This window comes from Phodopus roborovskii, unplaced genomic scaffold (genome assembly GCF_943737965.1).
Source record: "Phodopus roborovskii unplaced genomic scaffold, PHOROB, whole genome shotgun sequence".
In the NCBI taxonomy this organism is placed as follows: domain Eukaryota; kingdom Metazoa; phylum Chordata; class Mammalia; order Rodentia; family Cricetidae; genus Phodopus; species Phodopus roborovskii.
In genome coordinates, this window is record NW_026126602.1 from 8,789,657 (window position 1) to 8,806,003 (window position 16,347).

Sequence of the window (16,347 nt, forward strand, 5' to 3'; positions counted from 1 at the left end):
AGAGCAGCCAGTGCTTTTAATTGCTGAGCCATCTCTCCCACCCATTTGTTGTTGTTTTCCTTTGTAACATTACAGCAGTCACAGGCCAGTGTTAGTAGTCTGTGGTGCATGCCACCAATTCCTGAGAACTTTGATTGGCTTGTCCAAATGGCAGAGATACTCGTGAGTGGTGGTTTAAGAACATAGGCCGCTTAGCTGTGTTCTTAGCTTTAGGGCTGAGGTGTGACTAGTGGTGAGGTGATTGTGCCTTGTGTTCAGTCTCCAGTACCTGCCCCCCAAAAATAATTGACTAGCTTGATATTCAGCTGCATTTGGAAATAGCTATAGATACAGAATGGGAATTTGTGGAGATCATGAGCGTCTCATCAATATCTGTTTCCTTCACAACTGCCTAGGCTGGAGCTGAGATCTCGACCGTGAACCCAGAACAGTATTCAAAGCGCTTTTTGGACTTTATTGGACACATCTTGACGTAACCTCCTCACAGCCCCAGATGGACATGAGCACAGGAAGGCTGGTGGTGGCTTCGATGTAGGAAAGATAAAACCAAACTCTGAAGCACTCACCTTGCAGGAAGCAAACCTCCTTGTTTACATCTTCAAGCCAAGATGACTGAAGTTGGGTGGGGGGGGCTACTCGCTTTAACAGCTACCTGACATTTCCCAGCATTGTTCTAGCTATTTCTGACTTTGTATGTGTGCGCAGCCGTGTGCACACACACTCTAGTGCACATTTTAAAAATGATTAATTAATATTAATTAATTAAAACCAATCAGTTTGAATCAGAGCTTGTAACAACCAGACGCCTCTGATTCCAGCCATGACTGAATGAATAGATGAAGGGACAGCACATGGGGGGAGGAAAAGAGGAAATGCATGCCAGTGCAGCACCATGGCAGCAACACAACATAAACTGTAGAGCAGTTTGTTTTCTGGGTTGAAAGATGTGACAGTGTTCATGATGATGGTGATGATGATGATGATGATGGTGATGATGATGATTAAAAGAAGGGAAAATTTACTTCAAATGTTACACTCCTGGCCCACACAAAGACTACTCCTGAATACTGGTTGCCTAAGCCCACTGCCCCAGGCAGAAGAAGGCTAGCAGCATTTCCTTGTGATCTGGTTTAGGGTTCGGGTCTATCCTAACACCGTCACCACCCCACTATCCCAGGCTGAGCTCTTCATCTTCCAAGAGTCTGATGCCAAGAGACTGCCTCCAGTTTCACCTCCGTAAATGCTTCCAGGAAAACCGCTTGCTTGTCTTTTCTTGCCTGGAGACTCTCGTTGTTACACCCTTGTATTGAGCTGCGGAAATTCATTCTGCAGAACAGATGTGGAACTTACCGGAAAGGTGCATAGTTTAGGGCAATAGCAGCTACACCTCCCACTGCAGGAAGATGAACAAGGGGCTAAAATCTTCCTGTAACCGAAGGCAAATCCCAGTTAATGAGGTTTATGTTCCACCATTGTTTAAAGAGTGGGCTTTTGTTATGAATTATCCCCTTTAACTGAAACCCTCAGTTTTACTGTTTACATGGTTAGAAAAACAGGGATATTTTTGAATCTAAAAATTTAATACACAGCATGTGATTTTTGAAGTTTACATGTAAAGCCATTTTGCAGTGTAGGGAACATGTTTGTTGTGTTTTGAGATATGTCTTGCAGTTGTGTTTTTGAGTGAGTGTTTTATTCAAAGTACCTAGTAGACAGGCTTTCACATAAAAGCAAAAGGATTTTGTTCCTCAAGATGTGTATTATCAACCTAATGATTGATACATGATTAAACCCAAAACCTGGTTATATAAGTTCATTGCCCTAAACTGTGCTGGCTGTGTTTAACCAAATTAAAAACCTTCCGGCATCAATCGTGTATCTGCCCACTTCCCTGTGTCCTAAAAGGCCTCAAGTTACAGAATACTACACTTGCTTAGAGTATTATCAGCTTACATGCTGTGCTGAAGCTGTGCCTTTAAAAACCCTGTTTAATATGTGAGGTGGTTTCTGTGGGCAGTTTTGGAAAGGAAAAAAAAAAATCCACCTTTCATTAATACTTAGAAGCCCCACAAGCCCCCTGGCAGGCTGCCTTCCCAGGCACTTTAGTTCAGGCCTCTCCAGGTACAGCTGTGCCCAACATGTGTGGGCTGCCTTCACAGCTGACTCCTTTGTACCGATCTGCCACAGATCCGTTAGCTGATGATGTTAACTCCACTGTAACATAGTTGTACAAATCTGTATTTGATGCATTTAAAATAATCAATGCTATATGATTCGGTTTCTGGGCACTATAAACTGTGGTGTCCAATCTGTTTGAGTGTTCTGATGCTCTAATGTAACCTTTGAAATCTGAAAACTTACAAACCCAAGATCCCAAAACTTTACAAACCTAAAGTAAAAATGAAGGTACACATACACGATCTGAGTAACCATTTTCTCTGTGGCCAATCTGTATGCTTTTAGAAGTTTACAAGAAATGCTTTGGTTTTTGTCTGTAACCATCTCTGTCATCAGATAAACTGTTTGGACAAGAGCGAGGATGCGTGTGGTGTCCCAGTGCGAACAGTATACTCAAGTCAGTGTCCCAGTGCAAACAGTGCACTTGAGTCTTGAGCCGGGCTTTATCAATAAAGCACTTTGATGACTCACACAGTTGTGTCTCTCTGTGCTAGAGAGTAATTGTGAATAGTCCTGGTGGTATCCTCAGCCATTCTGTGAAAAGGTAAGGGGTGTGGCAGCTGTTAACTGTCTAGGGCCTGGCCTTCAATCTACAGTGATTGATAAGACATGTACAGGACAAAGGGACTCCTCACACTAGAGACAAATAAAATAAAAAAATCACAGAGCTGGAGGATAGCTTACCAGGTAAAGTACTTGTCACACAGGTACCAGCATAAATGCTGGGTAAGATTGTGTCCAGGTGGTAAACACGATGTTTGCTGCTGTAACAGGCATACTGAAACTAACTACAATTCTCATGTGATTAGAGCATTAGGGTACAATTTAAACATATGCACACTTTACGTTGTTAGTGTATGAGTGGTCCCCATGAAAGATTAGGTCAATACAGAAAACTGCATCCTGCTGACCTGAACCATGTTGGAAGACAGAAGACACAGCTTACCCGTTGCTACCTTTACCGGACATCTGACACCACACACACCAACTTTCTTCCTTCCTTCCTTCCTTCCTTCCTTCCTTCCTTCCTTCCTTTCCTCAAATGTGTGTGTAATTGGTGAGGTTCGGGGTTTTGAACCCCTAGTTCCAATTTTTCAAGAAGTTTGGTGATTGCTATGGTTTTCCATTTTTCCAGTAGTAACTTTGATCCGCATTTGCCTAAGAACGTAAGTGCTGAGTGCCTGCTGGTCATCGAGGAGCTTAGTTCAGGTTTTTTGGTTTTGTGTGTGTGTGTGTGTGTGTGTGTGTGTGTGTGTGTGTGTGTGTGAGAGAGAGATTCGAAGGTATGGGCATGCCCGGCTTTTTACTTGAGCAGTGGGGATTTGAACTCAGGCCCTCATACTTGCATAGCGAGCACTCTTATCCAATAAACCATTTATTTCCCTAATATGTATCTCATTTTCTTAAGTAACAATTTATCTGGTCTTAGTCACATAATGTAGAGATAGTTTTATTTATGAAATAGATTTTCCATAGGGCAGAAAGGCTATTAAGCTTTTTGAATTCCTATGCTTGAGTCATCTGCTGCTATTATTTGGATCTTGAGTTTCCCACAAAGGCCTATGCCCCACAATAGTCCCTGGCCTGTGACACTATTGGAAGTTGGTAGAAACTGTAGAAGGTGGGAATTTATCTGAGAAATGCAAGTGAAAGCTATATTGAAATTGCATCTCACCCCAGTCAGAGTGGCTATCATTTGGGCACAGATGACAACAAATACTGGTGAAGATGGAAATGAGCCCTTACATGATGTTGACACAGCAGCTACAGAAATCAGTATGATGGTCCCTCAAACTAAAAACAGAACCACCTATGGCCCAGCTTTTCACTCCAGGGTGCATACTCAAAGAATACTAGGTCACACACAGTACCCGAACTGAACTGTGTGTGTGTGTGTGTGTGTGTGTGTGTACATTCACATACATGCATGTTTACGTGTGTGAGCACACCTACTGTTTGCCCATGTGTGGAGACTCACAGTTGACTTTCTCCATTGATCTTCATTTTATTTAATCTAGGTTTTCTCCCTTAACCTGGAGCTCACCAGTCCCAGCTTGCTCTAGGGATCCCTGGTCTCTGCCTACTGGTGCTGGGCTTATAGGCAGCTGCTACACCTGCCCAGGTTTTATGTGGGTTCTGGGGGGGGTCTATACTCCTACATTCACACTCTCACAAGTACCTTACCCACAAGCCATCTGCCAGCCCCACCCATGTTCACTGTGACACTATTCATAATAGCCAAGATAACTGTAGTGGAATAAGTGTAGGTGCCCAGCAGTTAACTAAAATGGTTAAAAAAAAAAAAAAATGCTGCTATATACAATGGGGTTTTATTCCACAATAATAAAAATGAAATTGTGTAATTTACAGGAAAATGAAAGGAACCGTAGACCATTAAGTGAATTAAGTTAATCTTGAGCAAATACCACATTTTCTCATGTACATAATTTAGGGTTTAAAAGAATATTATTCTAAGACTAACAGGGAAGAGCAACCATTTGGGAAGTGGGAGAGGAGCAAGGGAAGGGAGGGGATAAGAATGATTGGGGACAAATATGCCCAGGATACATGATATAAATGAAAATGTCATAATGATTCCATTGTTTCATACAGTGAATACTTGCTAATGAAAGGAAGGAAGGAAGGAAGGGAGGGAGGGAGGGAGGAAGGAAGGAAGGAAGGAAGGAAGGAAGGAAGGAAGGAAAGAAGGAAGGGGTTAGCAAGATAGCTCAGAGGGCCAAGGCACTTGCTGCCAAGCCTGTTGGCCTGAGTTCAATCCCTGGAACCCACATGTGAAACAAGAAAACTAACTCCTGCAAGTTGTTATCTGATGAGACATTTCATGACGTACACACCTACACACACCCACACACAAGTATACACCAAATATATTTTTTAAAGGTGAAGCCTAGTAAACAAGTTAGTCTGTGAAGGGGTGCCCTTAAATAGGTGTGTACCTCAGCCCCTCCTGGTCTGTGTCTGCTTCCCAGCCATCAGGAGGTGAGCAGGGTTTCTTTGCCCCATGATGACATTTCAGTGACATGAAAGCCCAAAGTGTCAGGGCCCTGTAACCATAAACTAATATAACTTTTCCCATGTTAAATTACAGCCTCAATTACTAATGGAGTTTCCTATCCCAAAACCCACTTTAAAAGGATCTTAAATATAAATTCTCCAGCCCGTTTTCTTGTGGACCACTTCAGATGCTGCATGGGTCTTTCTATAGCAAGAGCAGGAAGAACAGATGGGTGTTATAGTAAAGTCCCAGGAGCTCTTCCCAGGATCGCCATGTGTCTCTCCTGCCAGTGCTGCTGCCACCATCCTGTCTCTAGTGACCTGGGAAAGGTCACTGTGTTGTGTTTGTATCAACACCAACATGTAATAGTCTTTGCCATTTGGGACACAGAGCAGTGATACCCTGGTGCTTTATTGAATACTGTGGACAGATATCTACCTCACTAAGAGATGGGAGATGTCACTGAGAGTAGGCACCAATACAGAGAATCCCTAACAATACATGGGCACAGACTGATTCTTGGGATATAAGAATTAAAAATACAGTCAAGGCCCAGGGACATGGTTCAGTGGGTAAAGTGCTTGTTGTGAAATCCTAATGCCCTGTTTGGCTCCTACAATCCACGTAGAAAGACATATATAATGGGGTATATCTGTAACTCTAGTACTTCTAAGGAGAGATGGGAAGTAAAGACAACACTGCCTGAAAGCTCATGTGCCAGCTAACCTAGAGAACATAGCACAAGGGCAGAAACAGTAAGAGAAACCTGCCCTCAAAACAAGGCTGGAAATTGAGAACCAACTCCCAGAAGTTGTCTTCTGACTTCTATATACATTTGGCAACATTCAACACACACTATTAATTAACTAATCAAAAATTAGTAAAAACAAGAATACAGTCAGATCCTAGCCAATAGTCTAGACAAGCTCTGTGAAGATCTGAAAATGTGGACCCCCACATGGGGCTGTACTACTCTGGGCCATGGCCATGGCCAGCCTGCCATTAGGCCATGATGGCTGCACTGTGGGTAGGCTCAAGAAAATCCCAGCACTTGGGTGGCAGAGGCAGGGCGATCTCTGTGAGTTTGAGGCCAGCCTGGCTCTACAGAATGAGTTCCAGGTCGGACCCCAAAGCAATACGGAGAAACCCTGTCACGAAAAACAAAAAACAAACAAACAAACAAAAGAAGTAAATCTTCAGGACTTACCTATTCATGGATGTTCATATGTCAAAAACAGAGATCCTCTGCAAATCTATGAGTCTATGAAAGTAATGGAAACAATAACAACACTTGTCATAACCAACTTTGGCAGAGCTCTGGACATCAACCAAAAGCTTGCAGCAATCTGAAAGACATGCTCAAGGACAACTGATACCCAGGAAAAACATGGAGCTTTCTACGTTTCATTTTACTTCCCCCACATTCCCTATCACACAGCTCCACGATATCCCTGGAAAACATTCTCACAGCTCCAATAGCTGAGAGCCGGCACCCACTGGAGGGGACAGAATGGATTTGCAGCTCTCCAAAAGCCAACCCCAATGAATGTCTGTTCCCTGACCTGTCCAGCAGCTGCAGAACTTGCCCCTGTTTATCTGAGTTCACAAAGCCAAAAAGATTCTGTAGCATTTGTTGATGATACACCTGTAATTGCAGCACTAGGGAGACAGGCAGGAGGATCACTGGAAGTTCAAGGCTAAAGGAAAACAAAACCAGGACAAACAAGCACACAAAAGTAAAGGGAACCCCCCCGGGGAGTTGGCTCAGTGGGGATAACATGTACACGTGTAGGGACCAGGGTTTAAATCCCCAGCACTCACACAAAAGCTGAGTGGGCGTAGCACTCTGCACGCAATAGCTGCATTTTGGGAGGCAGAGACAGGTAGGTGATCCTTGAGGCAAGCTGGCCAGCTCTGAGAACCGTGGGTTCAGCAAGGGATCCTGTTTCAGCAAATAGAGAGCAACTGAGAAAGACACTCAAGGTCAACCCCTGGCCTACTCTCTCTCTCTCTCTCTCTCTCTCTCTCTCTCTCACACACACACACACACACACACACACACACACACACACACACGAAACCACATATGCAGGCATACACATGTGCATGCTTCAAACACATACCACATACACCACATACACTCATAAATAAACAGGGAATCTGTGTGGCAGAATGTCCATTGAGAGCTATGGAAAGTTCCACCAACACACTGAAGAGCTAGAAGACTACTTACTGTTAGTGTTCACATGCAGGCCTGTTCTCATGCACTCAGCAAAGTCTGGAGAAGGCTTTAATTTCTTGCCTCTGGCCTAGAGGATCTGCATAAGCAGAAATTGAGGCTAACACAAAGCTATAAATGGATGGGACACTGAAGGTATATGCCCAAAACCACACAGAGCTTCTCAGCAAAGTTTAAAGGCACGTAAGAAAATATCTGTTCTGTCCTTAGCCAGACACTAAGCTAGGTAACAGCTTCACAAACAAAGGATAAAGGCTAAAAGAGGCATCTTAAGGGACTGTGAGCATAGCTCAGTGGTAAAGCACTCACCTAGCATGTACAAAGCCCAGGGTTCTATCCCTACCACTGCAGAAACAAAAACACAGTTCAGAACAATCACCATACTGAAATGGAGATTCCAGCCATGGGAACCAGGCAAGAAAAAGAGAGTATGTATGTGGATTAGAAGGAGAGCACATTTTGCTGTGTTGCAGATAACTTATTTTGAGCATAGGATCCTAAAGAATAATAACAATAATAATAACAAAGGTTCACACTTTTAACTACAGTATTTGGGCATAGACAGGTAGATCTTTTTTAGTTCAAGGCCAACCAGCACTACATAGTGAGTTTCTGTCTCAAAAACAAAAAGATGGTTTTGCTTGACCCTATTCTCCCTTAGATATCTTAAAACTGCATCTCTATTGCTGATAAAATTTTTGAATTTTTCTACTGTTTCCCCAAGTCCAATATTTCTTGCATCATTTGTATTTGTTTTTGTTTCTTCTTAGTTTGTTTTATCTGGTTTAAGATGTTTACTCAAACCCGCGCTGTTTGAAGACATTTAATGAAGCTCAAAGTGCTATTATTGTGTTTAGTTTCATGGTTATTTTCTGGAGAGTAGTTCATTAGCTGAGCTATTCAGATTGAGAGAAGACTAGGAAATGAGCGAAGTACATTTCTAGTGTGTCCTTAGTAAAGTACACTTCTCTGTCATCCTTGTTTTAGGAATTTTCTCCCACTAAATAAAGAAGTCAGCATGAGGTCCCAAGACCCAGGAGTAGAACTTGCCTGCACTGCTCATTTCTAACTAGATGACCCTGGGAAATAGGCCAGAATGGTGCCACATGCCTACCTATAATCTATCTTGGCAGAGGCTAAGGCAGGAGGATTGTGAGTTCCAGACCAGCCTGAGCTACATAGTGAGAACCTGTCTTAGAAACAAAACCAGGTATTCTTAGAAACAGGGAAAGTTCCACTTCTCAGAGCCTGCTCTGGAGTGGGGAAAGAGACACATTGCTGAAAATTCAAGGGGCATGCAAAGGACATAGAGGGCATGAAGCCGTCCAACCTCAAGTTCAATTCCCTTTCTACATATGAACTACTGCAGATATGTGAAGAAACACAAAGGATGGTGAGTCAGCTTTTCAAACCTTTGTATTTATAGAGGATGCTGTAGATTCCTCAAGAGTTAAAATCTCACCTTTATTCTCAGCACCCCAGGCAGATTCATAAATCTGGCAACACCCAGGCTCTGGCTACTTGCAGGTTGGGCAGTCTCAGAGAGGTCTGAATCACAGGAGTCAGGGGTGAGACCAGATGTCAGCCTATCTCCTCATTAGTCTTGAATTGAATGTCCCTTCAGCACTTAACCCGTGAAAATAGGATAGCAAAACCACCCTCACTCCACCCCTACCATTCTCTCCTTCCTCGGTTTTTATTTCTCACTTATTTTTATTTATTTGTTATTTCCAAACCATAATTCTCACAGGGGCAAGAACAAGCCAGACGTGTGAATCAGATGTCAATGGCAACTCCACATCTATAGGCAGCAGCCCTAACAACCAGCAGAAGGACAGAGCTGAGTAGGAGTCTATGTCCAGGCAGTCAGTCAGGTATCCCAGACACTTGTAAAACCAGAAACAACAAAGTATGCGCTGCCAAGACAGGAGACCTGTAGATAAATAGAAGAGACAGACTGTGGGACTTGATTATGCAAAATATACATCATAACCTCATTTAACAAACTTTTATTAGGTTTCTATTATGTGTTAAGCCTTGTGTGAGCCAGTGACAGTCAGCAAACCAAAGGTGCTTCCAGGCCAACATGGCTGCTTACTCCAGCACCCTGCCATAAGGCTCAGCTCCCACCCTCGCCTGCTACCTGGGAGTATGTCTTTGCATACTTCATCTTCTAAGTGGAAAGCCTCAAGGCTCTTATGCTTCGATGGACTGTAAGAAGACATACTTGAATTCATTTAAAGCTGAGCTTGGATCCTGGCTCTGTGACTGTGGGTGGTCTCCAGAGCTTTAGTTTCACATTTCTAGAAAGGGACCAATGTGTAGCTCACGTAGTTTTGTTGGAGATGAAATAAGATTGTTGAGTGCTAGGCGTTAACGCGGGGTAAGTGCTCATATCCCCAAAAACGCTCATAACTATGGGTTTGCACCAGAATTCATTATTACTGATTAGAAGATTCAGCGAGCCCACCTCCACACCATCATCTGGCAGATACATGGGATTCTGTAGTATCTTGTGCTTGTGTAGTGCCCTTCCCTATCACAGGAAATTGTATGCTAACCTCAATATGTAATAAGGATGCGTGGGGAAATAAGGCCTTCCAAAAGTCTGTTGCTTCTGTCTGTGACTATGTAGGCCAGACCAGGAAAACCTCCTTCTCTAAAGGGAAGACGAATTCCTTGTCATTTGCTATCTGGTTCTGACAGATCTGCCAATGTTCCTTCTTATATTGGAAATTTGCCCTGCCCTCTTTCATTCTTTCTTTCTGACTTACACTTTCATTCTTTTCTTTGTGAAGACAAAGTCTCACTGTGTAGTTGAGACTAGAATGGAGCCATGCAACCCAGCCAACCTTGACCTCTTTGCTCCCACTTTCCAAGTGCTAGGGTTACAGGCATGTGCACTGTGTTTACTGTCTTCACGGGGTGTCTCTGAGTGAGATTCACTGTGTCTATCATAAAATATGGGTTCAATGTCTGGGGGGGCTCCAATTTGCTTATAGGTGAGACACAAGAGGAACCAAATTGAGTCCCCAAGCAGAACTGGCATGTGCTTCAGAAGAAAATAGCTCTTTTCACCCTTCGTAGTAAACAGTGGTAAGTGGTTTTTTGACATTTTACAGCCAATGAAACAGACTCAGGAAGAGGAGCTCTGCGGAGAGGTGCGGAAACAAGGAAGATGTTTGTGCCACATCAACCTTCCAACTGACGTAGAAACCTCCAGCTAAAGTGGCAGAAGGCCAGCCTTGGTATGCAATTATCCATCACCCTGGTGAACTTTCTCCTAGGATAAGAATTTTACCTGAGGATTCTGCACCACCACCTTATATATGTTTTTCTTTATCTTCAAGTTCCTGTCAGTCTAACATTAACTCAGCATTTTCCTGCCATCCCTTTCTTGTTCATGGCCTCCAGGGGGACTTTTCTGTGCGGTTAAAATGCTTGCAGACCCTGCCAAAGTCTTCCTCAGTGGCTCTACAATATGTTATTAAAAAGTAAGCTGTATTTGATAGGAATCCAGGAAAGCTCAGGGCTGTTGTATCCTGTTTTGGGGAGATACGGGAATGAGGAGGAGGGGAATTCTTGAACAAATTCCCAGCTTCCTAGATACTGGACTAAGTAAACCTTAGCTGTATCACTAAGAGATAAACAAGGAAAATGTTTTTAAAGAGAAAAGAAGAAATAGCATATAAAGGGGAAAGTGTCACTCTGTTGGATTAGGAGTAGAGTCCAGGTCACAGAGAGAAATTCCAAAACTTAGGGATTTTGCTTGCGGTTTAAAGTAGCCATTCTTCTCACCCGCCAAGAGTGTCTGGTCACAGAGCCCAGTCTCCTTAGCACCGAGAATCCCACTTAGCAAAGGTCAATCCCATCAACCAAGGTCAGCCCCCTAGCCCCACAGCAAAATTCTCTTCATCAAAATTTCAAGTGCAAATTAGATAAGATCGTGTTTCATAACCTAAAAATAACAGTTGAGATACAAATAAAAGCAACTCAGACACCAAGAACGTGAGGTTATCTGGAAGCAATAGTTTATGGAGGGCTTTTGCTGAACTGCACAGTGAGAAATGACTCTACGCTACAATGTCCTAAAGGGCTTTGTGGCTCACCAAAGAGTCACATAAATCATGCTTGGCTTGCTCTGTGGGGTGTGAATGGCATTAAGGCCTTTGAAGACTTTTTTTTTTTTTTTTTTAATTAAGTGGGTCTTTTAGGACATATTCATCAACTTAACCAGAAGGCTCCACTTCAAAATCATTTGGGGAGGGGGCTTCCTACGAGAAAAAGCAGCGGATGCCTTTTTTGTGGTCACAAAGCCTTTTCCTCATTTTGTCCATCCAGCCATCCAAACCAGGCACATTTCTCCATGCCCACCTAGGTGCTGGGAGCCCCTCCAAGGTACTTGTAATTTCTTTTTCATCTAACACCTCTTTTAACACACTTGTCATTTTTGTACCTGGCATCTCTCTCTCTCTCTCTCTCTCTCTCTCTCTCTCTCTCTCTCTCTCTCTCTGTGTGTGTGTGTGTGTGTGTGTGTGTGTGTGTGTGTGTGTGTGTGTATCTGCTAATGTAAGTGGTACCTGTCTGGTAGGTCAACATCCCATGTCTTTTCTCAATCACTCTCCACCTTTACTTTTTGTGACTGTCCTTCCTGAGGCTGAAGCTCATTGATTAAAGCCTGGCTGTGCACCCTGTGAGCTCCAGGGAGCCCTGTCTCCATTCCTGTAGTACTAGGTAACAGGCACACGCCACTGCATGTAAAACAGCCTTTTTTTGTGGATGCTGGGTATCCATACTTTGGTTTTCCTGTTTACCTGGTAGGCATTAGGCTGACTGAGCCATCTCAGCACCACCACCGCCTGCCCCCACCCCACTCCTGAAGACCTTTTAATCAGGTCTCTTAAGTGTACAAATTTACTATTAAGTGCTTCAAACTGAGGTGGTTGCTCATTGCATAGATTTCTATGAGAAGTATTGGAGGCTTCTATGAAACAACATGTTCATTTAGACCCTATTTCTAGAATGTTTTTACAGTTTCATGCTCAGAACCAAAGGCAGACATTGCCTCACTTGACTGACAGCTGAGTTTCACCTGTTCACCTCCTAGTACATGATCCTTGATGAAAATGTCTTCCTGGCCAGGTCTGCCTAATCTCCCAGCACCTATGCCCTTTCAAAAATGTACTTACCAGAAAATCTCATTTTCCTTTCACAATTCCTCAAATTAGGAGGAGGAATTCATGATGCATGAAATCTGCAATAATAGGATTACTTCCTAAGCAATTAAACATTTTCCTACTTTAACCCTGGGATGGGAATCCCAGCCAAATGATGCTTTAGAACAGAACAGTATTTAAATAAAATGATGTCTTAACTTCTCTGGGCAGGTTAGGCTCTGTTTGCAAAGATTAAAGCAGCCTTCAAAGGAACGCAGCTGCAAACCTTTTGTTCACTTTTGTTTTGATTTAGTGTTGTTTTTAGTTACATCATTAATTTGGTTTTGGCCTTTAAAATTTTTTTATTTATTTCATCTGTGTGCACGTGCTCTCACAGACACAGGAGTGACACAGCATGTGTATGGAGGTAGGAGGTCAGACCATGCCACAATTTCTAGAAGATGGTTTCCTCCTTCCACCTTAAGGCAGGGTCTCTTGTTGCTGCTGCATTAATCAGCTGTGCATACTACTTGCTAGCTGGCCCTCTACTTCCAAGAGATGCTCCTGTCTCCACCTCCCATCCACTGTAGGACCATTGGGCTATGGGTGTGCTCCACCACACTTAACTTTGCATAAGTTCTAGAGATCAAATCCTGGTCACCAAGCTGGCACAGCTTGTACTTTACTTACTGAGCCATGTCCCCAGCCTTGGTTTAGGCTTTTTATGACAGTGTCATACCAGGTAGCTTAGGCTCACCTCAAGTTTGAGGTAATCCTCCTGCCTCAGCCTCACAACAGCTGGCACAACAGACATGAACCACAACACATAGTGCTCTACGTTTTCTTGTTCTTTTCTCTTTCTTCCTTCCTTTCTTTTTGGTTGGAAAGCTCTAGGACATTGTCCTAGCTGCAGAAGCTAGAACACTCTCCCATTAAAAGGCATGTCTACTTTTAACTGTCTTACTCTTAGAAATGCCAGCCTTGCTAGAGAACATTCATTCAGTGGTCTCAATTGCATATCAGTGTGTGCTGGGTTTCTGTAATCTTTAGACTCTTCCTTTCCATATCAACTGTTCAAGTGGTACTTTCAGGCATTTTGGAAATGCAAAGCAGTATGACCAGTCAAATAAAAAACCATAATGAGCTGGAAAGAGAAATTAATCGCAGGAAATTTTACTGCCCTTGACCTCGTGGTGATAGCTCAGCATACCACACAGGTGTGAGCATTTTCCAGTAAGGCTATAACACCTCTCTGAGAAAGACCTTCATTTTCTCATAGAGGCTGCAATGCATTAGCAAGAATGGCCTTGCTAGTGAACAATAACTATTAATTGTGTTTAATGCTGATATTTATCAACAGTCATGTTTTGGGTCTCTAGTTTAAGCTAATCTGTGTCCTGTGTGGTAATCATGTATGATGTGTGATGTGTTATTACTTTAACAAGCTGTGTGACTTGTGACTTTCATATGAAACTTTTTTCTTTTTTTTTTTTTTTTTTTTTTTTTTTTTTTTTTTTTTTTTTTTTTTTTTTGGTTTTGTCTTGTTTTGTTTTGGTCTTGGTTTTTCAAGGTAGGTTTTTGAAGTATAGTCCTCACTGTCCTGGAACTCACTCTGTAGACCAGAATGACTGGCCTCCAACTCAGAAACCTGGCTGCCTCTGCTTGCCTCCTCCCGTGGGATTAAAGGCCTACACTATCAGGCCCAGCTCTATGCAAAACTCAAAAGTTCATTGCAGCTATCTTGAACAGGCAAGTCCCCTGACTTATAAGCAGAGCAAATGGAGCAAACAGAAGTAAAGGGTTTCCTGGAACCATAAGATAATCCTGTCCCTATAGGGGACAGGTTCCAATACCTCCTTCCCTGTTTCTACTTCTTGCTAGGAGAATACAGGCCCTCCCTTCTAGGCCAGCAAGTCTTATTAACACAGGAACTGATGTTGCTATTTCAATCTAATCGTAAAGGTCACATTCTGTAATGGGAAAAGGACACATTTGCATAGATCCCTCTAAGTCTACTGTCCTATGAACAGGGCCAGGAGCTAAACAAAGGCTTTTGTGAGCAAAATGATCTTGTGGGACTTCAGAATCTTTATCTTTCTTGCCTATCTTATCTCTCCTGAATATACAACCCAAGTCACAGGACGTCAGCTGTCAGCTCAGGACAGGTTGGTTTAAGTCCAAATGCCATGGGAAGAGTATGTAAGGGAGCGGGTGGGGTGAGAATGCAAAGGCACTATTTACTATAAATAATTGCTTGCATCCCCATCTCTATAGTTGCTATTTTTAAAGGTGGAAGGCTGTGTTGGCATAGATGTATAAAAAGAGCAAATGTCCCTACTGATCATTCTGAACGGCAAGGTTGAGTTTTTGGGTTTGGACTCTTAGCAGCTTATCCCTGCTGTCAGAAAGCAGCTCCTAACAGATTTGAAGATAAACAACACAAACAGCTTCAGCTCCAGTGGTAGCTGCCACAAATGGCAGTGTTGTCAGCCCCCTGAGAAGCCTGGGAACGGGGAGCCAGCCCACAGAACTCTCTGCTCAAGCTGTCCTGGCTCAGCTGCTCCTCACATCTTTTTCCCACCAGTCTCCAGGACAGGACTGGATTGGCTCCTGGCACTGGAAACTGTTCCCCGTGATGGCTCTTTTATGGTCTTGGCAGGCATGTACAATACCAGCAGAGAGAGAAATCCTGCCTGCAAGGGAAAATAAAGCCCTAACATAACTGCACTGGCCCTGAGTGGTATTTTACATGTTAAGCTTGCTGGAGACTTAGATGTTAAAAATCAATCTTGCAAAGGAGGCTTGAAGAAAAGAGATAATCAAGCTGCCAAAATGTAAACAGCTCCTTCTTTACTGTCTAGTGACAGTGGGTTTGGGCAACTTAAATGATACAAACTGGCATTTCCCAATATTTGAAAGTCTTTACCAATGTCTGTGTCCACCTGTCTGTCTCCTCTCTCCCTCTCTCTTCTTTCACCCTTATTCCATATTCTTTCTGTCTTAAAGTTGGGCCCAGGATATTTCTTAATCCAAAGTCACTGAAGTTGATTTCTTTTTTAACTCTCCTGCCCTCCTCTCTCTCTCTCTCTCTCTCTCTCTCTTAACTGTATTCATCAGCTACAGCCCAGAGGCCACCTGCCTTCAGGAAGGCGCTGAGGCAGCAGACAGGGTGGCAGTAATGAGTTTTCCTGCTGACACGGTACCTCAGTTGCCCAGTAAGCGAGGAAGCACAATGCATATGGAAGGAAAATGAAAACAGGCAGGACTCAATAACCACCTTCAAGGAAGAAGGAAGCTGGCCAGCTGTTTTCCATTCAGGGTGAAGACAGGAGAAAAAGAGGCTGAGGTAAGGACGTCAAGAGAAAAGCAAGACTTTCCAATAAACACCACATGGGGGCGGGGACTGAGGCCACGGAGGGGGGTTGGGGGAGCAGCCTCACTAGGGGGATGACCAGCTCTGTGAGAGGAACCAGACCCAGGCGGCTGTAAGGACGGGATTCTGGCCAGGGCTCCTGAATGAGGTGGCTCCTTTCAAGGTTGTCTGAGTTCATGTTTTCTGTTTGTCCTAACAATTTATAAGCAATGAGCAATTGAGACAACCCCCAAGGTGAGAGAGACTGGGGGCTGCCTGGCTTTCACTTTCTTGCTCACAGTAGCTGCACACTGTGTCTGGCTGTGTGAGCCAGCAGTAGAACAGCCTTGCCCTGTGGTGGTTTCTCAGAAGCTGCTACAGAGGATCCCAAGGTTGGGGTTTCCTG

The 16,347-nt window shown here is 43.5% G+C and overlaps 1 protein-coding gene across 3 annotated transcripts in view; it reads left to right on the plus strand.

Moving 5' to 3' along the window:
• The window catches only part of Pip4k2a (phosphatidylinositol-5-phosphate 4-kinase type 2 alpha), a 158,727-nt gene extending 156,077 nt beyond the window's left edge, over positions 1 to 2,650 (plus strand). For all 3 annotated transcript variants that reach the window (XM_051205604.1, XM_051205603.1, XM_051205605.1), the window contains one exon: positions 396 to 2,650. In XM_051205604.1, the coding sequence (XP_051061561.1) occupies positions 396 to 476 (81 nt within the window). In that variant the 3' untranslated portion in view covers positions 477 to 2,650. The remainder of the gene's footprint in view (positions 1 to 395) is intronic.
• Positions 2,651 to 16,347: the final 13,697 nt, after the last annotated feature.